The 24464-nt window shown below is 42.5% G+C and overlaps 1 protein-coding gene across 2 annotated transcripts in view; it reads right to left on the bottom strand.

The window, feature by feature from the left end:
- Positions 1–285: 285 nt before the first annotated feature.
- Positions 286–24464, bottom strand: part of MBTPS1 (membrane bound transcription factor peptidase, site 1) — a 63963-nt gene continuing 39784 nt past the window's right edge. For both annotated transcript variants that reach the window (XM_087729359.1, XM_087729360.1), the window contains exons 16-23: positions 21819–21975; positions 18830–18954; positions 18005–18082; positions 16687–16827; positions 6914–7045; positions 4772–4898; positions 2966–3096; positions 286–1152 (exon numbers count right to left, since the gene is read on the bottom strand). In XM_087729359.1, coding sequence (XP_087585485.1) covers positions 959–1152; positions 2966–3096; positions 4772–4898; positions 6914–7045; positions 16687–16827; positions 18005–18082; positions 18830–18954; positions 21819–21975 — 1085 coding nt within the window. In that variant the 3' untranslated portion in view covers positions 286–958. The remainder of the gene's footprint in view (positions 1153–2965; positions 3097–4771; positions 4899–6913; positions 7046–16686; positions 16828–18004; positions 18083–18829; positions 18955–21818; positions 21976–24464) is intronic.

Consider the following 24464-nt stretch of genomic DNA (forward strand, 5'->3'; position numbering starts at 1 on the left):
CCACTCCTAGCACTGATGATGTCACCTAGTTTTGTAATGAAATGCCTTCAAAAAAAACTGACCAACAACCAAGCTTAGAAAACACAAAAAAACCCACACTCTTCCTCCTCTTTTTCGCAAGTCCCATTCTCTTCTAGCACTGATGATGTTACCTAGTTGGGTAATGAAACGACCGCAAGAAATCACGAAGCTCAGAAAGCACCAAGGCCCCCTCATTTCATTCCTGAGCTCCCAATGCACTTTCTCTTTCATTTAGTGTAAGGGGGGTGGGGAGCTGCCTCTTCGTTGTTTCCATTTCAATATAGCATATTTATTGAAAAAAAATTTTATCCACCAGCAATGGTGAAATCATGCTGAAGAATTACAAAACCTCATGGTAAGTTGCTTTTATAAAAAATAAATGAAAGGACTGCAGGTCCACCCTGATCAGACAAATCAGCCACCCCGATTTTTCTGTCCCTGCTTTGTTCAAACTGTCGGTTTCTTTTCTCATCCTTACAGGAGGGATGATCTGAGTTCTCTTTGTCTTCATAAAGAGAGAACATAAAATTTTAAAAAAGGCACACCATTCAAGGGGGGAAAAAATGGTGCCGCCATCCGTTGAGTCAAGGGCCTTGATGAGGATTTTCCCCTGGTCCCCTTCTGAAAATAAATACAGAAAATAGCCTCTCATGAAAAGGTTTGGTCAATGTTAAAAGGGGAAAAAAAAGATCCTTGCCAAACTCAGAAGCAACTGACTCCTTTTTAAATAGCGTTTAAGCCTTCGGTCAGTTCAGCGACTGAAAAAGAATAGCGTGGGGTTTTCTTTTTTTAATCTGAAGATCATCCATGGAGACGTCAATCACCCAAGGCAGAAAAGGAGATTGGGTGCTAGGTCGGGTCAAAGGTCTTTTTTAGCAGTCGGTCGCAATTCCATAAAGCGGTCAGGGGAAAATGCGATCGTCTTTGGCTGCAGCAATCAAACGGACGGTGTCTTCGGAGGGTGGCCTGGCTGGATGATTTGTGGCCGCTTGACTCGAAGTTTCCGCCTCTTTGGCCTGCTCTTGGATTTGATTTGCACCACAAAGAAGGCCAGAACCACCATGGCACCCAGGAAAGCGAAGACGGGAATCGTCCCTCCCACATCCTGATTGTAGCGTCCGGGCATGATTCCTGCACAGGAGGGAGCAAAAATGTCCATGTGAAAAACCACATGCAAAATTTATCGGTGTTTCCAGGAAATAACATTCAGTTTTTAAACCTTTTAGCAATAGCACTTAGACATATACCGCTTTAAGGTGCTTTAAGCGGTTTAGAGAGTCAGCCTACTGGCCCCCAACAGTCTGGGTCCTCATTTTACCCACCTCGGAAGGATGGAAGGCTGAGTCAACCTGGAGCCAGCGAGAATTGAACTCATGGCAGTAGGCAGAGTTAGCCTGCAATACTGCATTCTAATAGGAAGGAAGATAACAATAGCACTTAGACTTATATACCGCTTCAGAGTGCTTTACAACCCTCTCAAAGTGGTTTACAAGGTTAGCGTCTTGCCCTCCACAATCTGGGTCCTCATTTTATCCACCTCGGAAGGATGGAAGGCTGAGTCAATCTTGAACCTGGTGGGATTTGATCTGTCAAATTGCAGGCAGCCGGCAATCAGCAGAAGTAACCTTGCAATATTGCATTCTAACCACTGCAACTCATTTTTCCTAAAGAGATGCTTTTATTTGCAGGCGTTACATTACGGATTTATTGGTTCGATTTATATAGCCATTCATCTCAAATGCGTTCTGTGACTGAAGACAAACAAAAACCCCAGGATGCAATAAAGCAGGCAGTCTTGCAACAGTTCACTTAGTGAACGTTTGAAGTTACAACCGTGCTTACGATCTTATGAAGTTTTCCCTTGGCTTTACAGACCGGAGAACCGGCCACAGTTACTTGTCACTGTCGTAACTACAAACAGTCGTTACATCAGGCCATCGCTAAATGAGCTATCTGCACTGTAAACACCCACATCTTCAAAATATGACTGGTTTAATCATAGGATCCCAGAGGTAAACATCTGGTAAGGCCAGGGAACATGGCTTTTGAATGAGATGCTGCCTCCAAAAGGCAGATTAAGCCAGAAGGAAAAGGAATGAACTGAAGGCTATTAATAAGAGCCTATGTAGAGTGAACCTGAACCACTGTGGTTTATTTAATAGTTTACTTTACTTTATTGTCATTGCACCTTGTACAATGAAATTAAATGTGATCTTCAGTGTACAATGACAGTTCAGGTTGTGGTTGTTAAGGAATCATGTGCTGTCATTAAGCACATCATCGGGGTGGCTGCTTTCCTCACTGACTTGACTTATTGGAAGCTGGCAGTGAAGATCACAAGGGGTGAGGATGTGACTGTGGGAAGCTGTGACCCACATTTGGAATGGAATAACAGAGTTGGAAGGCACCTTGGAGGTCTTCTAGTCCAAACCGCTGCTTAGACAGAAAACCCTACACCACTTCAGACAAATGGCTATCCGACATCTTGTTAAAATCTTCCAGTGTTGGAGCATTTACAACTTCTGGAGGCAAGTTGTTCCACTGGTTAATTATTCTCACTGTCAGGAATTTTCTCCTTAGTTCTAAGTTGCTTCTCTCCTTGATTAGTTTCCACCCATTGCTTCTTGTCCTGCCTTCAGGTGCTTTGGAGAATAGCTTGACTCCCTCTTCTTTGTGGCAATATATTGAGATATTGGAAGACTGCTATCATGTCTCCCCTCGTCCTTCTTTTCATAAAACTAGACATACCCAGTTCCTACAACCGTTCTTTATATGTTTTATCCTAGAGTTCCCTAATCATCTTTGTTGCTCTTCTCTGCACTTTAGAATTTCTAGAGTCTCCACATCTTTTTTACATCGAGGTGACCAAAACTGGTAACATTTGGTAGACCAGACATGTCCTAAGATGGAGGGCTGAACTTCAGGGCAATTCCACTGTACTTACCTCCTGGAATATTCCATGCTCCACTCTCTCCCGGTGATAAAGGTCTTACTTGAGGCCGGTTCTGGTGGAAGCTGGGCAATGCAACTTTATCCAGGTCGATCGATAATAACTTCTGATGTTTCCAAAGGTTGCTGGAAGAGACAAAATCAAATCAAACTCTGGATTTCTAGTCAATGGAGACTAACTAGCAGAAAAAGAGGGAAATATCTACAGACCCCTCACATCTTGGACATCAACTGTTTCAACTTATCCCCTCTGGACGCCGCTATAGGACATTGCATGCCAAAACTGATAGGCACAAAGGTATTCCCCCCCCCCCCGCCCCCAATGCCACCACTCTGCTAAACACCTCATTCTCACAGCACTCTTATCATCAACTTTCAATGACCCCATAATCCCTTGTGGGGTGGAGTCTGGGCAACTGAATGGAGCTAGCAGAGTGTTTTAATGGCCGGATGCCCTTCCCTGTCACCAATGCAGAGTTTTGCTCAGCAGATATATTCTCACTGTGCCCAGAGAGAGAAATATCTGCCTCTACCTAGGATCGAACTCCCAGCCTTCCGACTGTGACGCGAGAGCGCCACCTCTAGGCCACCGCGTCCCTCTTTCACAGCACTCTTATGCCTAAAGACATTTACCCATGTAGTAGGGCTGTATTGCCATTATCCTCCTCATCTTTCTCATCTTTCCTACTACCTTCTCCTACTGGTATCTTATGATTTATCAATTGTTATTTGTATCTTATGATTTATGATTGCATCTTACGATTGCTGATCTATGAGATCGCTGTTGTTTGTATGTACACTGAGAGCTCATGCACCGGAGACAAATTCCTTATGCGTGTCCAATCACACTTGACCAATAAAGAATTCTATGATTCTATGATTCTACATTGAACAAATGTCTAGAGACAAAACAAAAGGGGGGAAGGGAGGAAATATTCTTCAGGGGAATCAGGTGTTATGCCTCTCACTCTGGGAGATGCTGGTTTAGCCCGGTCCAGTCAGAGCTTGGTAGCCAAACAAGGAGACTGCAGAAACATCTGCTTAAAGAAGTAAAGCGATGTTTTCTAAAGTCTGTTACTGGTTTTCAGAGCAGCCTTTTTTTTAGGCTCTTCTTGGCTACCCACCACTACTATGTGTGTCTTGGCATTCCACTCCAAATTTACTTGTCTTAGCTATCAGTCTTAAAATGCATTTTTGCACTGAGCTGTAGTGGCACAGTGGTCAGAGTGCAGTAGTGCAGGCTACCTCTGCTGACTGTCGGCTGCCAGCAGTTCAAATTTCACCAGGCTCAGAGTTGACTGAGCCTTCCATCCTTCCGAGGTGGGTAAAATGAGGACCCACATTGTTTGGGGGCAAGAGGCTGACTCTGTAAACCGCTTAAAGAGGTGTGTAAAATACTGTGAAGCAGTATATAAGTCTAAGTGCTATTGCTATTGCCCTTCCTTTCTTCCTATCCATCCTCCATACATCCATGATGTGCAGTGGTTAAAATGCAGTAATGCAGGCTAAACTCTGCCCACTGCCAGCAATTCGATCCTGACCGGCTCAAGGTTGACTCAACCTTCCATCTTTCCGAGGTGGGTAAAACGAGGACCCAGATTGTTGGGGGCAAATAGCTGACTCTGTAAACAACTTAGAGAGGGCTGTAAAGCACTGGGAAGTGGTATATAAGTCTGTGCTATTGCTATTTCCCTTTACAAATCCCAAGATATATTATATTATTCAATAGATCTACTGATCAAATTTGAAACTGAACATTTTTACTAAGAGAGAGAAACATTTTTTTTAAAAAAATGGCAACCTGGGGGCTGTTTCATTCAGAGGTTGTGGCTTCGCCCAGGACAGATGAGGACATGCGGGAAGAGAGCGGGGTTTCGGGTCGCGCAGATGAGCCTCGAGCACTTTGGAGTAGCGGTGAAGGTGGTTCCCTGGAAAAAGTCGTAGAAAAGGAAGGCATTAATCCCTGAAAGTCTGTCACTTGCTTCTTTTTCTAAGCGTGAGAACTAGATCTTGGCTTTATTGAAGCAGCCCTTTCACCCCATTTATTAGGGGAGGGAGAGGGGGCAACGGAGAGGAGAAGAGAGCTGGTTAAAGTGACCCAATCAAAACAGGCAAGCCAAAAAGAGCTTGGTTCTGTGTAAGACATTCTATGGTTCTGGTTCTGTGTAAGACGTTTAAGTCTCATGTTTGGCTCATTGTGACTTGGATGTATTCTCAAACTTTTTTTTCATGATTTTTTTTTTATTAACAAACATGTAAAATACACACACACAAAACTTAAGACATTTACACAATACAAAACGAACAGGAGCTTCCTGTTCTTTCTAATAGTAATTATCAATCGATACCGCTCATCCTATATTATTTGCCCATCTATTGTATTTCATTTGGATTTCATCATTCTTAACCCTCTTATTTTACTCATACTATTATTTTTGAGTGTTGTTATATTCTTTCATTGATTTTTGTTTCTTTCCTCCATCCACCTATACCATTGATCCCATATCTGGTAGAATTCTGATTCTTCTTTTCCCTGGATTTCTTTAGTTAGTTTGTCCATTTCAGCACAATCCATAACCTTTCTTATTATTTCATCTTCGCTTGGAATTAATTTGTTTTTCCATTTCTGGGCAAAGCAATCCTTGCCGCCGTAATTATATGTAGTATTAAATACTGGATTTCTTTTTTGTATTTCGCAGACATTATTCCTAATAAAAAAAACTTCCGGTTTCCATTCTATTTTAACCCCTGTTATTGCCTCCAGCAAATTTTTGATCCTTTTCCAATCCTATTCTCAAACTTTTATGGGTCTCAATGTATTCTCAAACTTTATAAGCTAAACCAATTTTGTTGTATACATGATATACAATGACAATAAAGTCTTTGAACTTGAACTTTAGTATATCCCAAAGCATATAAAAATGAGCCAAATCTCAGCCAAACCCACTTCGGTAAGAACATTGCAAGCCATAAGTGGGTTGCTGGGGAGGGAGGGGGCTTCAATTTGTGACCTACTCCCCCTTGTTCTAAAGAACACCTCCCAGTGTCTTTACCTCCATTTCTCCTTCATTTCATTCCTGAAAAAAGATTGAAACTGACAACGTTAGTAAAAAAAACCTGGGAAGCATAGGGAGGAAAAGAGGGGGAGAGAGAGGAGGAGAGAGGAAGGGGAAATAGAGAAGAGTGGGATGGTGGAGGGAAGAAAGGAGGTAGGGAGGAGGAGAGAGGGAGAGGAGGCAGGGCGGCGGTGGAATAGGATAATATGGTGCATGGAAAGCAGAAGAGCAAAGGATGGTTGCTGTGAATTGATGGTAAGAGGAATTGACATAATATTGGACAAAACAAAATAGTGCTGGTTAAGATGTAATGCTATACTTGTGATCCGCATTTTTCAGAGTATAAGACGCAGCAAGGTTTGGAAGAGGAAAATTAAAAAAAAAAGGTTTTGCACTCTGCAAACCTCCCAAAAACGGCCCATTTTTCACGAAAATGGGCTGGTTTTTTTTTCCAAAGAAAGGGCATGGATAGCCTTTAGGAGGCTTGTAGAGTGCTCCGGGGGAAGGGGCCAAAAATGAGCAAAAAACGGGCCCGTTTTTTGTTTAAAAAAGGGCATGGATAGCCTTTAGGAAACTTATAGAGTGCTGCTGGGGCCTGGGGGGGGGGGCAAAAATGGCCAGTTTTTCACTCATTTCTGCCCTCTCCAGTCCCCAGGAGCTCTCTGAAAGCCTCCTAAAGGCTCTGCACGGCCATTGTGTCTGGAGGCAAAAAATGCTATATTCAGTGTATAAGATGCACCCAGATTTTCAGCCTCTTTTCTGAGGTACTTGTCTGAAAATAAAACTTTAAAAAAACTTTTCAAAAACAACAACCCTCCTTTCCTCTTCCCTCCATGCCAAAGGCCATCAGTCTGAACCCTAACTGGAGAAAACAAAAATCAAATCACCTTCCATTCTCTCTGGAAGAATGTAACCTGCCCCGGTTGGAGGCCGCTGTCTGTGTTCGGAATGGCTGAGGCTCGGTGGCATCACTCCGTAGGACGTATATTGCAGAATGGAATCGAGCAGCCAGAAGCAATCTGAGGGGGGGGGGGGATCAAATAGGAATAGATTAAATCACCTTGGTGTCAGGGTTCCAAGTAACACCCCCAACGTAAGAAAACTCCGAAGCTTGAGTTTCCTCAAAGTTCCTCTTTATTATCCTCCTCATCTTTCTCATCTTTCCTATTACCTTCTCCTATTAGTATCTTATGATTAATCAATTGTTATTTGTATCTTACGATTTACGATCTATGGCAGGGCTGTCCAAACTTGGGAACTTTAAGACTTGTGGACTTCAACTCCCAGAATTCCCCAGCCAGCATGGCATCCCTTTGTTGTTTCTATGCACACTGAGAGCTCATGCACCAGAGACAAATTCCTTGTGTGTCCAATCACACTTGGCCAATAAAGAATTCGATTCTGATTAGAGGGGTCATATTGGCACATCTGGGGAAAACAGAATCTGAAAGCTTATAGGCTTTTCCCCACCCAAAAGAAAGTCCAAGGCCCTGCCCAGCACCCATGTGTCCATCACATGGTCCAATCAGGCACCGTCAAAAAGTGGAGATACCTCCCAATCACACCATCACAGCTGCAGGGCCAGCTGACCATGACTTTCTGAGAAAGAGTGTTATTATGGTTACATTTCTCCCATACTCTGTATAATCCCCAGTAGAAAATGTGGCAGGCCGGAAGACCCAAAGCAACAGATGACAGGTCTAACAGACAGTTTCAGCCAAACTAGCCAATTCGAGTAGCAAATCACGTTTCGTGAAGCAGGATTTCTCTTGGTTCAAAAAATAAAAACCATACCTATCAATGCCATCTGTTTTCCCAGACACTCTGCGCCGTGAAGAGTTGGTACTCTGCACCGCTGAGGTTTACTCTACATTTGGGGGTGAGGGGGGCTTCGGGGGGGGGGAGGGCTGAAAAGGTCAAGCATTTATTTTTTTATTTCTCTAAAGCTACATGTTGAAGGCAAGGGAAGTGGGAAGAAAGACCCAGCTTGGTGTAAGGCTTAAGGGGGTTAAGATGCTGGCTTATAAACCAGGAAATGAAGACTTCTAGTTCCCCGCTAGGTATGAAAACTGGCTGGGTGATTTGGGGGCAATCACCAGGAGATTGTGAGTTCTAGTCCCACCCTAGACACGAATGCCACTAACTTTGGGCAATCACCAGGAGACTGTTGAGTTCTAGTCCTACTTTAGACATGAAAGCCAACTGGGTCACATGGGCAAATCACCAGGAGACCGTGAGTTCTAGTCTCACTTTAGGCATGAATATCATCTGGGTGACTTTGGGCAATCACCAGGAGACTATGAGTTCTAGTCCTACTTTAGACATGAAAGCCAACTGGGTGCCTTGGGTCAATCACCAGGAGAGTGTGAGTTCTAGTCCCACCTTAAATATGAAAGCTAACTGGTTGGCCCAGTCCCTCTCTTAATCTGACCTGGCTCACAAGGATATTGTGGGGAAAATAGGAGGAGGGGGGAGTGTTACGTATGTTCACTGCCTTAGGCTACTTACATTGTAATGTAATAAAGGTGGGATAGAATTTAATTAATGAATAAATAAGAGGAAATATAAGGTTATTATGTATAAGTTGGCTACGAGCCTTAGTAAAGCTCGCCCAGATTTGATGGCAACACAGGGTAAAAATGACCAGAGTTTTTCATTCATTGTCTCTCTCACTTTTTACTTTCCACTACATGCTATTTTAGTGGAAGGGAAGGCTGGCCAATATCATGGATATTTTTTTCTCTTTCTGAAAATCTGCAAATCTAAAAGCCCACAGCAAGTTCTCCTTTATTACAGCCAAAGGCCAGCCAAATTGAGTGAAATTCCCTACCACTAATTACCACACTCCAATTTCTAAAATTAAGATACGCTCTACTAACAGGCACTAAATGATGGCAGCCTGAGTAATGTTACCCCTTTGCTGGCATAACGAACTACCACGCAACATGCTGCCACTCAGGGAGAACATCCGCCTCCGTAGTCCATAAAAGCATAAAAAACGAAAGTGAATCTAAACAGTCCAAGGGATTTCAACAGAATTGGGGAAAAAACGAACGTAACTTGGCTAACTCTATGAAGACCTTGAGGCAAGAGGAAGACAGAGTCTTTGATTCTCTGTTACTTAACAGACAGATTAACAGAGTTGGAAGGGACCTTGTAGGTCATCTAGTCCAACCCTCTGCCCAAGCAGGAGACCCCCTACACCAGGGATGGTGAACCTTTTTTCCTCAGGTGCCAAAAGGATGCATGCGCGTGTGCCCACACCTGTAAATAACCCCCCCCCATTGTGCCCACCTGCGTATGCATGTGCGACCACCACCACCCCGCTGCCCCTCATGCATGCACATGGCTTTCTTGGAGGCTGGGGAGGGCGAAAACAGCCTCCACCCCCCACCCCCCCCAGGCCCTCCGGAGACCGGAAATAGCATGTTTCCTGACTTCCAGTGGGCCCATTTTTCCCCTTCCCCAGGCTCCAGGGGCTTTCTAGGGAGCTGGGGATGGCAAAAATGGCCTCCACAGCCCCCCCCCCCCAAGGCTGGAAACAGCCCGTTTCCCAACTTCTGGTGGGCCCGATAGTTCTGCCATACCCTTAATGGGATTTGAACCTGGGCTGTTTTACATAATAGGCAGTTATACAATAATACAATAGCAGAGTTGGAAGGGACCTTGGAGGTCTTCTAGTCCAACCCCCTGCCTAGGCAGGGAACCCTATACCGTTTCAGAGCAATGGCTCTCCAACATCTTCTTAAAAACTTCCAGTGTTGGGGCATTCACAACTTCTGGAGGCAAGCTGTTCCATTGATTAATTGTTCTATCAGGAAATTTCTCCTCGGCTCTAAGTTGCTTCTCTCCTTGATTAGTTTCCACCCATTGCTTCTTGTTGCTTATATTAACCTCTAAGCCACAAGTTTTTCTCCCTTATCAGCTGAGCCAGGGAAATGATTGTCTTTTTTCTTTTGTCAAAGCACCTGGTATGCCCAAATATGGGAGGGAGCATAGTGCTTCCCTTTTAACTGCCTAATATGTAAAAACAGCCCAGGTTCGAATCCCAGCAAGGGTATGGCTAGCTGATGAGTGCTAAATATCTTGAAATAGATCTATACTAGTCTCCCTTTATTTATTTATCAGCACAAATGCAACACACACACACACATATACATACATATACACATACACACACACGCACACACACACACATATATACATATATATACATATATATACATATATATACATATCTATTAGATTTTTACAACCCCTGGTAAGCCCCAATTATGGGAGGAAGCTAACTGCTTCCATCATCTGTCATTTGGCTCGTTACAAGAGTCCATCACGACAGAAACCCAACATTTTTACTGTTGCCTTTGTTATATACATACATACATACATTTGTTATATATATATACAAATAAAAAAAACACATATATACATATACATATACATATACATATACATATACATATACATATACATATACATATACATATACATATACATATACATATACATATACATATACATATACATATACATATACATATACATATACATATATATATATATATATATATATATATATATATATATATAAAGTCACAACCCCTGGTATGCCCAAATATGGGAGGAAGTTCACTACTTCCATTCTCTGTCCATCGGCTCGTCACAAGAGACCATCCAGACAGAAACCCAATATTTATACTGTTGTCTTTGTTACATTTGTGTTGTATTTGTGCTGATAAATAGTCTCCCTTTATTTATCAGCACAAATACAACATATATATATATATACACACATATACATACACACACACACATAAAACACACACACACACACACACACACACACACACACACACACACACACACACATATATATATATATATATATATATATATATATATATATATATTGCATGTATGTATGTGTACATACACACATACAGGCCCTATGCTTTGCAGTGTGTACATCCTACCAACTACAGAAAACTTTGAAAATGTGGTTTCAATGCCTGCTTTCCGATTCTGGGTTACCCGTTGACCGCAAATAACATTTTCTCATCTCAGATACCAGATCAAAACAAGAGTTCTTCAGACAACGAGGAAGTTGACGCAACCCCTAAAGCGAAATCTAGGCTTATTCATCACATTAAAGCTATGCCGCTGGCTTCATTTAACACACAGCGTGTGGGCGTCCAATCAATTTTGCATGTAATTTTTCAAACTTTGAAACAAGGAGATTAAAAACTAACACAAAGTAATATCAAGTAGGAAAGGGGAAAAAATTAAAGAAAAAGTATAAAGGGCAAGAAAAGGGAAAAAAACAGTTGAAAAGAAAGAAAAATGGTATTAAGTGGCTTTCAAAATTCTTCATAGCAGTTATAGAGTAAGGACAGGTACTTATTGTACTTACAACCATTAGCTTAGTAACTGTTTGAAGTTACAAAGGCAACGAAAATAGAGATTTATGACCGATTTTCACAGGATTGTTACACCATCCCCATGGTCATGTGATCAAAATTCATACACTTGGCGATTGACTCATATTTATGACGGTTGCAACATCCCAGGCCCCCTTTGCGACCTTTTAGCAAGCAAAGTCAACCGGGAAGCCGTCATTCGCTTAACAATTGTGTTACTAACTTAACAACTGCAGCGATTCACTGAACAAAAGAAGTCATAAAATGGGGCAAATCTCACTTAACAATTTGTCTCGCTTAGCTACAGAAATCTGGAAACTCAATTGTGGTTGCAAGTCCTAAGGACTGCCTGCATTAGGTAGATTCACTGCCTTGAGTTATTTGAAAAAAATAAAACAAATAAAGGCGGGATAGAAATCAATAAAAAATGGATTCCTACAGAGGAGACTGTGATTAGGAAAATATTGGAATGAGCAGAAATGAAGAGATAAACACTGGCAATTAAAGAGAAAGAACAAACTGATTATATTATATGGGAATCATTTTATCGATGGTTAGAGAATAAATATATGAATTAGAAGTAAAAGTAGTAGTGTAAAATATAGAAAATGTATCAATAGAGTTAAATAAATCAAGAACAGGATTGTTACAGTATTAGACATTTAAGCTATTGGTGTTAAGCTAGGAATAGATCAAATAATGAATATGATTGCAAACTTTAGTTGTTATTGCACAAAATGTTTGTACCCAGATGACACGCTGTTTAATGGAAGATGGATTGTTTATATTAAAATAAAATAAAAACTGACAAAACTAAATAAATAAAAAATAAGCCATGCTGCATTTAATGGCTAGCACATTTCCTTTAAATTTTTTTAATGCCACGGTGTTTCATGTGGAGGATGGAAAATACAATTTTCAGACCCATATAGCCTCTGAAACAAACTGAAATTAGCTAAGATTTCCCACCCTCCTTGTCTTGGGGCTTGGAGCTGATAGCGAGATTTAGCTCTCAAATCATTTAAACACAGTTCAAAGGCATTTTCGTAAAATCCTTTCCCCCATCCCGCATTACTCCTCGGTGGGAATGGATATTAATCTTCGTAATCCCCATGTCCCCGAAATACGCACCTTTGATTTCTTTTCGCTCTAATACAGAGGTCAGACACATTTTTAGGATTTATAAATTATGTATGTGAGGAATTTTAAACACCACTAAGCTTACTGAAGTCACGGCGAGAGTCACCGCCTCCAATTCCTAATGTGAAAGGCTGGCTGATGCATATTCAACACTTTTCCAAAAGGTAAAGGTTCCCCTCGCACATATGTGCTAGTCGTTCCTGACTCTAGGGGGTGGTGCTCATCTCTGTTTCAAAGCCAAAGAGCCAGCACTGTCCGAAGATTTCTCCATGGTCATGTGACTGGCATGGCTAAACACTGAAGGCGCACAGAACGCTGTTACCTTTCCAACAAAGGTGGTTCCTATTTTTCTGCTTGCATTTTTACATGCTTTTGAACTGCTAGTCTGGCAGAAGCTGGGACAAGTAACGGGAGCTCACTCCATTATGCGGCACTAGGGATTTGAACCGCCGAACTGCTGACCATTCTGATCGACAAGCTCAGTGTCTTAGCCACTGGAGCACCGTTCTCTAGTCCAATGAAGACCTGTGGACTTCAACTCCCAGAATAGCAATAGCAATAGCAGTTAGACTTATATACCGCTTCATAGGGCTTTCAGCCCTCTCTAAGCGGTTTACAGAGTCAGCATATTGCCCCCAACAACAATCCAGGTCCTCATTTTACCCACCTCGGAAGGATGGAAGGTTGAGTCAACCTTGAGCCGGTGAGATTTGAACAGCCGACCTGCAGAACTGCAGTCAGCTGAAATAGCCTGCAGTGCTGCATTTAACCACTGCGCCACCTCAGCTCTATACCCCAGCCAGCATGGCTGGGTGGGGAATTCTGAGAGTTGACCCATAGGTTCTCAAGTTGTTAAGTTTGAAAAATATTTCTCTAAAGGTCTAGGGAGATTCAGGTCATGGTTGTCCCAAAGGTACTTTTTCAAAAGGCAGCTGGGCTTTCTGATTTTTCTCTGAAGATGTTTGGCTTCTCATCCAAGAAGCTTCTTCGGCTCTCAAGAACTGAGAGAAATTGAGAGGGCTGGATGCCTCGCAAGGCATCCGTCCCTCTCAATTCCTGGCAAATAGATGGGGAAGAAATGGAGGCAATGACAGATTTTATTTTCCTAGGCTCCAAGATCACCGCAGATGGGGACTGCAGCCAAGAAATTAAAAGACACTTGCTCCTGGGGAGGAAGCGAGGGCAAATCTAGACAGCAGACTAAAAAGCAGAGACATCGCCCTGCCAATAAAAGGGTGCATAGTCAGGGCTGTGGTTTTCCCAGTTGCCATTGATCGCTGTGATGTATGGTTCTAACTGTCAGGAAATTTCTCCTTAATTCTAGGTTGCTTCTCTCCTTGATTAGTTTCCATCCTTTGCTTCTTGTTCTGCCCTCAGGTGCTTTGGAGAATAGCTTGACTCCCTCTTCTTTGTGGCAACCCCTGAGATATTGGAACACTACTATTATGTCTCCCCTAGTCCTTCTTTTCATTAATCTAGACACATCCAGTTCCTGCAACCATTCTTCATATGTTTTAGTCTCCAGTCCCCTAATCATCTTTGTTGCTCTTATCTGCACTCTTTCAAAGTCTCTTAAAAACCTCCAGTGTTGGAGCTTTCACAACTTCTAGGGGCAAGTTATTCCACTGATTAATTGTTCTAATTGTCAGGAAATTTCTGCTTAGTTTTAAGTTGCTTCTCTCCTTGATTAGTTCCCACCCATTGCTTCTTGTTCTGCCCTCAGGTGCTTTGGAGAATAGTTTGACTCCCTCTTCTTTGTGGCAGGCCCTGAGATAATGGAACACTGCTACCATGTCACCCCTAGTCCTTCTTTTCATTAAACTAGACATACCCATTTATGTTCTGAGATCAATGCAAACTATGATTCTGAATCATCAGAGTACATTTATTTTAATTTTTTTCAAAGTAGATATTTATAAAACAACTGGAGGTTGCAGGGTTCTGATATCAAAATGTTCTGTTCCCACTTCAACAAATATGTTGAGTATCACCTGTTCCAACATGATCAGAATTGGCCCAACTTGAACACAGGCTGTTTCAACCTCCATTCCATAACTGGAACAGTCAGCCTACCTCTCATAAAGTCAGAATAATTTGTTCCAACAGAATCCTTCTAATAGCAGTAGACTTATATACCGCTTCATAGGGCTTTCAGCCCTCTCTAAGCGGTTTACAGAGAGTCAGCATATTGCCCCCAACAATCTGGGTCCTCATTTTACCCACCTCGGAAGGATGGAAGGCTGAGTCAACCCTGAGCCGGTGAGATTTGAACCGCTGAACTGCTGATCTAGCAGTAGCCTGCAGTGCTGCATTTAACCACTGCGCCACCTTGGCTAATGGGATTGGAACAGGAAGATGACCCTATTTCAAACTTATTTATTAGAGCAATCTATCCAATGCTACCGGCTAACTAGTTATAAAATAAAGTAGAGGTATAATCTACCAATATATTCTGGAAAAGTCTCAAATTTTTAATGAGCATGCAGTATAATTTTCAGTCTTTTCCAATAGTTAATTTAACCACACAAATCACTGACTGGGCTCAACATCGCAGAGTTTAAAAGCTAGGTTTTTAACTGCAATTTCTTCATCAAGCTCCCTCAGTGTATCTCAAATTTGGCAACTTTAAGAGGTACAGTCTTCAGCTCCCAGAATTCCAGAGTCAGAATATTGGCTGAAGTATTCTGGGAATTGAAGTCCACATATCTTAAATTTGCAAATTTAAGTGTTTGAGGAAACACTAAACTACATGAAGATATGGTTTGAAATGCTGTACAAGTATGTTTTTGTTACGTTTTGTTAATAAACCGTGTACAAATCCAGTCAGTCTTGGCTTGTGTACAGAAGTGCAACATGGAAGGGTTTGTGTATTGTAATACATAACAAGCCACCTACTTGACTGAGGTGTGAACAAGATCCATGTCCCAAATCTTGGAGGAAAGAAAAATCACGGTTCAGAGTGAAGCTGTCAATTCTTTGTAATTTCAGCAGTGGCTGATGAAAGTGTCATGACCAGAAATATCAGTAATAAATACAAGAAAATTTACCAATGGCTTGTACATCTACAAATTTCAGATCCCAAGGTGTACAAGCTTATTTTTATTTGATTTGCACACAAGTGTGCATAACTGCATTGCACAGTCCTCCATTGTGAAACCTGTAACTTTGCTAAGGTAGAGTAGGATAGGAGAGGACATAATTCTTTTGTGGGCCAAGCGTGATTGAATGCACAAGGAATTTGTCTTCAGTGCATAAGCTCTCATTTTACACAAAAGCTATACAGTATATCACAGGAGTTCAGCCCCTCACATTTTGTAAATATGTAAGAATATATTTTCATGTGTTTAGACATTAATGGCTGTGTGTTGCGTTATTTTGAGAGGACAGCACACTTACACTGTTATACAAGCTGTATGCTCACTACTTACATTGTAGTCAAGTGCCATTTCTTCAGTGTTGTCACATGAAAAGATATAACGTATTTTTCGGACTATAAGATGCACTGGTGTAAGACGCACCAAGATGTCGAAGAGGTAAGTAAGAAAGAAAAGTTTTTTGTCCTCAATAGCCCCCAGGAGTACTCTGCAGGCTTCAGCAGGGCTGGGCAAAGGCAAAAATGGCCTCATTTTTGTGAAGAATGTGTGGAAAACGGGCTGTTGTCGAAAAAATGAGGCATAAGCCAAAAATGGCTATATTTGGTGTATAAGATGCACCAACATTTCCACGCTCTTTGGTGGGGGAGAGAAAGGTGCGTCTTATACTCCCAAAAATACAGTACTTAAATATTTACAAAATGTGAGGGGGTGTACTCCTGATATAATATAAGTGATAAATCAGATTAATCATAAATCGTAAGATAGAACACTGGGATGGGATACTAAATAAGCAATCAACATAAATCATACTAGGAAACTAAATAAAGCAATATAAATTGTAAAGATACAAGCAACAAAATTATAAATAGAAAGGGAGACAGGTAATAGGAAAGGTGGATGAATGAATAATAATAGTACAGCCTTACTAAATAGTTTTGAAGCGTTGTGGGAATTAGTTATTTAGCAGAGGGTTGTGATAACCGGAATGCATGGCACAGTTTTACACACCTTTCTGTCGGTGGCTGTCGTCCAGGCAGTTCGAGTCCCCGTACAAAACTATCCTTCCCCCACCTTCTGTAGGAACTTGGAAAAGGCCCAAAATGGGGACATGTTCCACAATGGCCGTCTCCTGCTTTAGAACTTCCAGACCTAGGAGGGAAGAGATCAAACTCTGTCAAACAGCACCCAGAAGCTTCAGCCGGTCTAGAACACAGGTAGTCCTCGACTTATGACCGCAAGGGAGCCCCAAATTCTGTTGCTGAGGGGGACAATGGTTAATACGAGTTTTGCCTCGTTTTACGGCTTTCCTTGCCGTCATTAAGCGAACCACTGCAGTGGCTGCGGTTGTTATATGAATCTTGAGTTTGCTTGCCACACAATGATCAATGAGACATTGCAACCGTCATAAATATGAACCAGTTGCCGGAATTTCGATCATGTGGCCACGGACATGTTGCAGTGGTCGTAAGTGTAAAAAAAAAAGAAGGCACTTTTTTCAGTGTTTGTTGTAACTTTGAACGGTCACAAAACAAATGGTTGTAAGTCAAGTTCTCTCTCTCTCTCCCTCCCTCTCTCTTTGTTTTCCAGAAGCTCATCTGGGGCAGGGGTGGGTTCTGGCCGGCATTATTGCTGCTTCACACATGCGCCCACTTCGCTCGTGCGCCTACTTCACTTGTGCACATGCACAGCTGAATAGAAATTGTTCTGTGCATTCACAGAACTAAAAAAAAAAAAAAAGATGGCTGCAGCGACTGGGGAAGCAGCTCGGAGGTGTGTCCAGCCACGGTCACTGCCGGTTCTGCGACCCAGGATGCCATTCTCCGTTTGGCCGAACTGGTAGGAACCCACCTGTGATCTGGGGGTAAAACGTTTCAGAGATAGCTGAAGATTTCTCCTGTGCAATGGTTTAGCCCAGATCTCCTACCCTCTTCTACCTCACTAAGATGCTGGCGGGCTCCTTAGGAACAGATTCAGGGATGCCTGACCTCACTGGAGGTTAACCCCCGTTCGCAGTGCATAATTGTGATTTTATGCTGCTGGTACTTGAGATGTCAGGTGTTTGTAATCCTATATTTTGGCATTCAGAAAGCTGCTTAGGGGAATTTAGTGGCCTGGGAGCCTTAGCGAGGAAAGTAATGAAGGATCAAAGAGCATTCCCTCAAACAAAGACGTAAAGATCAATTTCCTTCGTTTCTTACACACTTAGTACACCGTAAATAACACACTTTCTCTACACCTCCCCAATGAACTAAGCTTTTCTCGTGAAAAGAAAGAAGACTCAAGATCACATCTAGAAGAATAGGGAACAGGAAGAGGGACTCGGTACCTTGATCCTTAAAGGTCTGTGCAATGACAACGCCATCTTCTGGAAATTTCGCAATGCTACATCCCGAGGCATAATTCACTGAAAATAAAATACATAAATAGGCGTGTTAGACCAGAATTCCCCAAACCTTTCGGCTTTGCGGATGTGGGGGGAGGGAGGGATGGTTCCGCAAGAGGGGCGGGGCAGGTGCGCGTCTGTGGCACCGTTTGTGAGAGGGGCAGGGGCGAACACACGCAGCTCACGCAAATGGAGCACATATGTACACCAGGGATGGGTCCTGGCAGGCACTACTGCTGGTTTGCTCGTGGGCGCGCTGTGTGTGCGCTTTGCACGCATGTGCAGCAAAAATTGTCCTGCGCATGCGCAGAAGCAAAAAACAAGATGGTGGCGCTATAGGCCCCGCCCAGAGAACCGGTTCGGGGGCGTGACAGGCCTGGGTCACTGCCAGTTCCAGAGACCCAGGGCACCAAACCACTACCGGTTCAGCCGAAATGGTCCAAAACGGTCGAAACCCACCACTGATGTTTACCCCCGCTGCTTGTGTGAGTGGGGCTGTTTGTGCGTGCTCGCCCACCCCTTCCGTGACCCAATTCTGAATGGCTCAAGGCCCAGTAGTGGGCTGCGGCCCAGCGGTTGGGGATCCCTGTGTTAGACAATTCTAGTTCATTTTAATTAAAAAACCTGTAGCCAATGAATTCTAGGTATTCCATGGATATCTGTCCCTCAAACTGGCCCTTATCATCACAGGATCCTTCGGGGAGGTTTACTGTAAGTTCGAACCGTCACTAGCCGAATAGTCGTTAAATGAGAACTACCTGTACTTACTTTCCTGGCTCTCCAAGGTAAAGTCTCCTTCATAGAGCCCATCACTAAAGGCCATGCCCCAGACGGAGAGAAGATCGTTCAGTGCTGGAATATTTGCTCCTCCGGTATCCGGCATCCACCACTGTCTAAAAGAAATCAGTAGAAGAGCACTGGGAATTATACATGGAGATGTTTGCGGGGGGGGGGGGGGATGTATGTATAAAAAACTAATTACTATATACAGGTAGTGGTCGACTTACGACCACAATTGAACCCAAAATTTCTGTTGCTGAAACATGTGTTAAATGAATTTTGGCCCATTTTACAACCTTCCTTGCCACGGTTGTTAACTGAATCCCTCAGGTTATTAAATTAGTGACATGGTTGTTAGATGACACAGGAACAACAATAATGCAAGTAGTCCTCGACTTACGACCACAATTAAACCCAAAATTTATGTTGCTGAGAGAGAAATTAGTTAAGTGAGTTTTGGCCCATTTTACGACTTTTCTTGTCACAGATGTTAAGTGAATCACTGCAATTGTTAAGTTAGAAATAGGGTTGTTAAGTGAATCAATGGCTCCCCCACTGAAGGTTGCAAAAGGGGATCACATGACCCTGGGACACTGCAACCGTCATAAATGTGAGTCAATTGCTAAGTGTCTGAATTGCTATTCCATGACCAGGGGGAATGCTGCAGTGGTTGCAAGTGTGAAAAAATGGTCATAAGCCACTTTTTTTCAGTGTCGTTGTTAACTTTGAACAGTCACTAAATGAACTGTTATAATTTGAGGACTACCTGTACAAAGAAGATCCCATACACCTAATATACATGTCACGAGTGCTGTCACCACCAAGGGCCACAGTAAGCATCCTCATTTGACAGAAGAAGCCCCTCCAGATGTCTGCTCTTAAGAGGCTTAAAATAAAATTCTAGGCAGGCCTTCTGAGGATGGAGTTAGAAGTCTCTAGCACCTCAGCAATCCCTGTAATCCTGGCTTAAAATAATTAAAGGTTTACAGTGCCTTTATCTTATCCATTTTGTAAAAACCTTTTTTACATTTTAAAAGCATCATCACCGAAGGAACAAAAAGCCCAGTGAAAGATGGCGCTTTAATCACAAATCTGAATTTTCTAATCAGACTTCTAAGGCCAAAAGAACCCCAATTTGCTGATGGATTTGCAAGCAATGCTAAGCCGGGATTGAGTGCCATAAATTGGAGCATGCAGGCTCACAGGTTGATCTGCCTTCCCCATGGCTAAGCGAAGAGAAGGCCCCATGCAATGAAAGTTGGCTCAATATTATTATATTTGGACCAGCTTCTGTGGCTTAAAATTAATTTCAAGCAAAGCGAAAAAAGAAACAGAGTTTGAAGATCTTTTTATGTTGATTGCTTAGTTAGTATCCTATGACTATCACTAAGTGTTGTATCTTATGATTTATGATGAATGTATTTTTATGATGACTATGATCATGATTTGTCACAGGGCTTTTATGTACATTGAGAGTTTATGCACCAAAGACAAATTCCTTGTGTGTCCAATCACATTTGGCCAATAAAGAATTCTATTCTGTTTTCTTCTGTTCTGTTCTCTGTTCTATTCTATTCTATTCTATTCTTATTTCTATTTTATTTCTATTCTACGTTCTGTCCTGTCCTGTCCTACTCTACCCTATCTTATCATATCCTATTTTTGAAGTAGGTCTGAATGGAACAAACAGAAGCAGCTTTGGTACAAAGAGACACAAAATCTCTTAACAGTTCTCCCAGCCCCACAAAAGAAACCTATGGGCCCAATGTAACACATAGGTCACTGGCCTTTTATATTCATGGAAGTATGGAACGCATTTCTTGCTATTCATGGCAGCAAGAAAATACATTTTCTCTCTTGATTTACAACAGTTCCATTTAGTGACCGTTCAGTTACAATGGCACTGACAAGAGTGACTTACGACCATTTTTCACATGACCTCATTGCTTAGCAACAGCAATCCCGCCTTTCCCCTGTCTGTCCTTAACCGAATCCCACCAATCATTAACAGAGGACCTGCCCAAATCCAAACCATTCCCAGCTTGGTCCCTCCCAGCCCTGAGCCTCAGTTCTTCCACTGCTTTCCCTTAAGCCAAGGTGGCGCAGTGGTTAAATGCAGCACTGCAGGCTACTGCTAGATCAGCAGTTCAGCGGTTCAAATCTCACCGGCTCAGGGTTGACTCAGCCTTCCATCCTTCCGAGGTGGGTAAAATGAGGACCCAGATTGTTGGGGGCAATATGCTGACTCTCTGTAAACCGCTTAGAGAGGCCTGAAAGGCCTATGAAGCGGTATATAAGTCTACTGCTATTGCTATTGCTATAACTCTCCCCACTCATAAAAGTCTGTAGAGATTCTCGGTCATCCAGTTCATGGTTGTCTCAAAGTTGCTTTTTCAGGAGGCAACTGGACTTCCTTGTTTTTTTTTCCTTTTGAATACTTATCCAAGAAGCTTCTTCAGCTTTGAAGAAACATCTTCAAAAGAAAAAACCAGAAAGTCCAGTTGCCTCCTGAAAAAGCAACTTTGGGACAACCATGAACTGGATGACCAAGAATCTCTACAGACTTTTAGCCGTACAATTTGGGATGAGCACCCTTGGAATGGTGTGTGAATAAGAATGGATTTCCAGAGGGGAAAAAATTGCAGACTACAGGAACCATTTGCACCACACAGGTGACCCTGAGGACACAAGGGGCCTCAATGACTCTCTAAAAGGATGCAAATGACCAGCTGTCTGCAAGGAGTATAAATCCATCCATTTCCTACCATCCAGTAAGAGCTGAAGAAGCTTCTTGGATGAGAAGCGAAACGTCTTCAAAACAAGAAAAAAGAAAGTCCAGTTGCCTCCTGAAAAAGCACCTTTGGGTCTCCCCCCCCCATCCCCCCCCATATCTCTGCCATTTAGTTGCCCTTCTTCCCCATCGATAAATAACCTTGGAAATGACAACTGTTTTACAAAGGGTTCCAACCTCTCTCACCTTGTGTTTTCATCGTAAAACTTGACTTTCCTCATCACCGAGGTGTTGTACCAATCACTGAACACCACGAGCGACAGTCCGTTATCAACATCCCTTCTCAGCTTAATTATTTCTTCTGGGAAATACTCTTCCTCGCTGTCCACCATCAATAATGTTCCTGTGCAAACAGACAGGAGGAGGCTGCAGATTAGATTGGCTTCAACAAATATATCAGATTATTTGGATAAAGGAAAAAAGAAGGTAGAATAATCATCCAGGCCATTGCCTTTAGGCCTCCCCCTTTTTTAATGTGGTATATACTGTATTTTTCCCACTATAAGACGCAGCGGAGTATAAGACATACTATGATTTTGAAGAGGTAACATTTTTTAAAAAGTTTTTTGCACTCTGCAGGCCTCCCAAACCCTCTGCGTGCCTCGTTTTTTGCAAAAAAAAAAGGGGGGGGGACATGCAGAGCTTTGGGAGGCCCCTAGAGTGCTCCTGGGGGCTGGGGGGGGCAAACACGAGCAAAAAACGGGCCGTTTTTCACAAAAAAATGGAACATGCAGAAGCTTTAGGAGGCTCTTAAGAGTGCTCCTGGGGGCTGGAAGGGCAAAAATGAGCAAAAACCGCCCGTTTGCTCATTTTTGCCCTCCCCAGCCCTCAGGACCACTTTGCAAGCCTCCCAAATCCTCTGCATGTCCATTTTTGCAAAGGGGGCGGGGTTTCAGGAGGCCAAAAATGCTGTATTCAGTGTATAAGACACACACAGATTTTCACCCTCTTTTTTGAGGGAAAAAGGTGTGTTTTATACTCTGAAAAATATGGTAGGTAGTCCTCAGCGTATGGCCACAACTCAACTCAAAATTTTCATTGCTACGCAAGGCGGTTGTTAAGTGAGTTTTGCCCCGTTTTATGACTTTTCTTGCCACAGTTGTTAAGTGAATCACTGCGGTTGTTAAGTCAGTAACACGGTTGTTAAGTGAATCCGGCTCCCCCATTGAAGGTTGCGAAAGGGGATCACATGACCCCAGGACGCTGCAACCGTCATAAATGTGAGCCAGTTGCAAAAAAAAGTGTCTTAATTTTTAATTGCATGCTGCTTAGCAAATCAACACACACCCTTTATGGTTACCATACATTTTTTAAATGTCAGAAATGGAGAACAGAGAAAAACTGACCTTTAATTAATTTATCTTGGGGAGAAGGTTGCTGGATCAGATAGTTTGATATAATGTCAAAAGGAAAATGAAAGTGTCAGGACAGTTTAAAACACAAATCCCCAAAGCTTCAGTTGTGTATGCAGTCTATCTATTTATAGATCGTTCTCGACTTACAACTAATGGTTTAGTGACCATTTGAAGTTGCAACAGCACTGAAAAAAGTGACTTACAATAGATGCTCACACTTAGAACCATCACAACATGACCACAATTTAGGCACTTGGCAACTAGCATGTAGACTTAAAATGGACACCTAACATCAAAAACGTCATCAAAAAAGCACAACAAAGAATGTCCTTTCTGCACCAACTCAGAAAGCTCAAAGTGCCCAAAGAGCTGCTGATTAATGATTGAGTCTGTTATCAGCACCTCCATAACTGTCTGGTTTGGCTCGGTAACCTAACAAGACAGAAACAGACTTCGGAGGATAATTAATGCGCTTCAAGGTGCTACTTGTCACTCATAAAGCTCTCCATGGTAGTGGATCTGTGTACTTGAGAGACCGCCTCCTGCCAATTACCTCCCTGCGACCAATTAGATCACATAGATTAGGCCTCCTCCGAGTTCCATCTGCCAGTCAGTGCCGACTGGCAACTACACGGAGGAGAGCCTTTTCAGTAGTAGCTCCGACCCTTTGGAACTATCTCCCCGTGGAGATTCGTACCCTCACCACCGTCCAGACCTTCCGCACAGCCCTTAAGACCTGGCTAGCCCGTCAGGCCTGGGGATAAAGATGACTTGTCCCCACCCAAATGATGAATGAATGTTGCTTACTATTTTACTTCTATGTACTGTTTGTGTCCATTGTCTGTATCCCCCCCTCCTTACTTTATGTAAGCCGCCCTGAGTCCCCTCAGGGAAAAGGGCGGCCTATAAATTCTAATAAATACAAATACAATAATACAAATAGAACTGCAGAAAAAACAATGGCTACCAACCTGCCTTTCAGTGAGGACCTCTACACTGCACGAGTCAAAAAGAGGGCTGTGAAAATATCTACAGACCCCTCGCATCCTAGACATAAATGGTTTCAACTTCTACCCTCAAAAAGATGCAATAGGACCAAGACACCAAGACAACTAGACACAAGGACAGGTTTTTCCCCAATGCCATCACTCTGCTTAACAACTAATTCCCACAACACTGTCAATGATTTACTAAGGAAGTATTACTATTATTCTTCTCTTCCTTCCAAGTATCTATCTCTTCCCACTTAGGACTATAACCATGTTGCTTGTATCTTTCAATTTATATTGTTTTTGTTTCCTAATACGACTTGATAGCTTATTAATAACCTTGACTATCAGTAAGTGTCGTTATCTTTTTATTCTTTGTATTTTATTCTCTTAATGTACACTGAGAACATCTGCACCAAAGACAAATTCCTTGTGTGTCCAATCACACTTGGCCAATAAAGAATTCTATTCTATTCTATTCCATTCCC

The sequence above is a fragment of the Thamnophis sirtalis genome, unplaced genomic scaffold (assembly GCF_051295495.1).
Source record: "Thamnophis sirtalis isolate CommonGarterSnake01/CBP01778 unplaced genomic scaffold, rThaSir2_p1.2 scaffold_14, whole genome shotgun sequence".
In the NCBI taxonomy this organism is placed as follows: domain Eukaryota; kingdom Metazoa; phylum Chordata; class Lepidosauria; order Squamata; family Natricidae; genus Thamnophis; species Thamnophis sirtalis.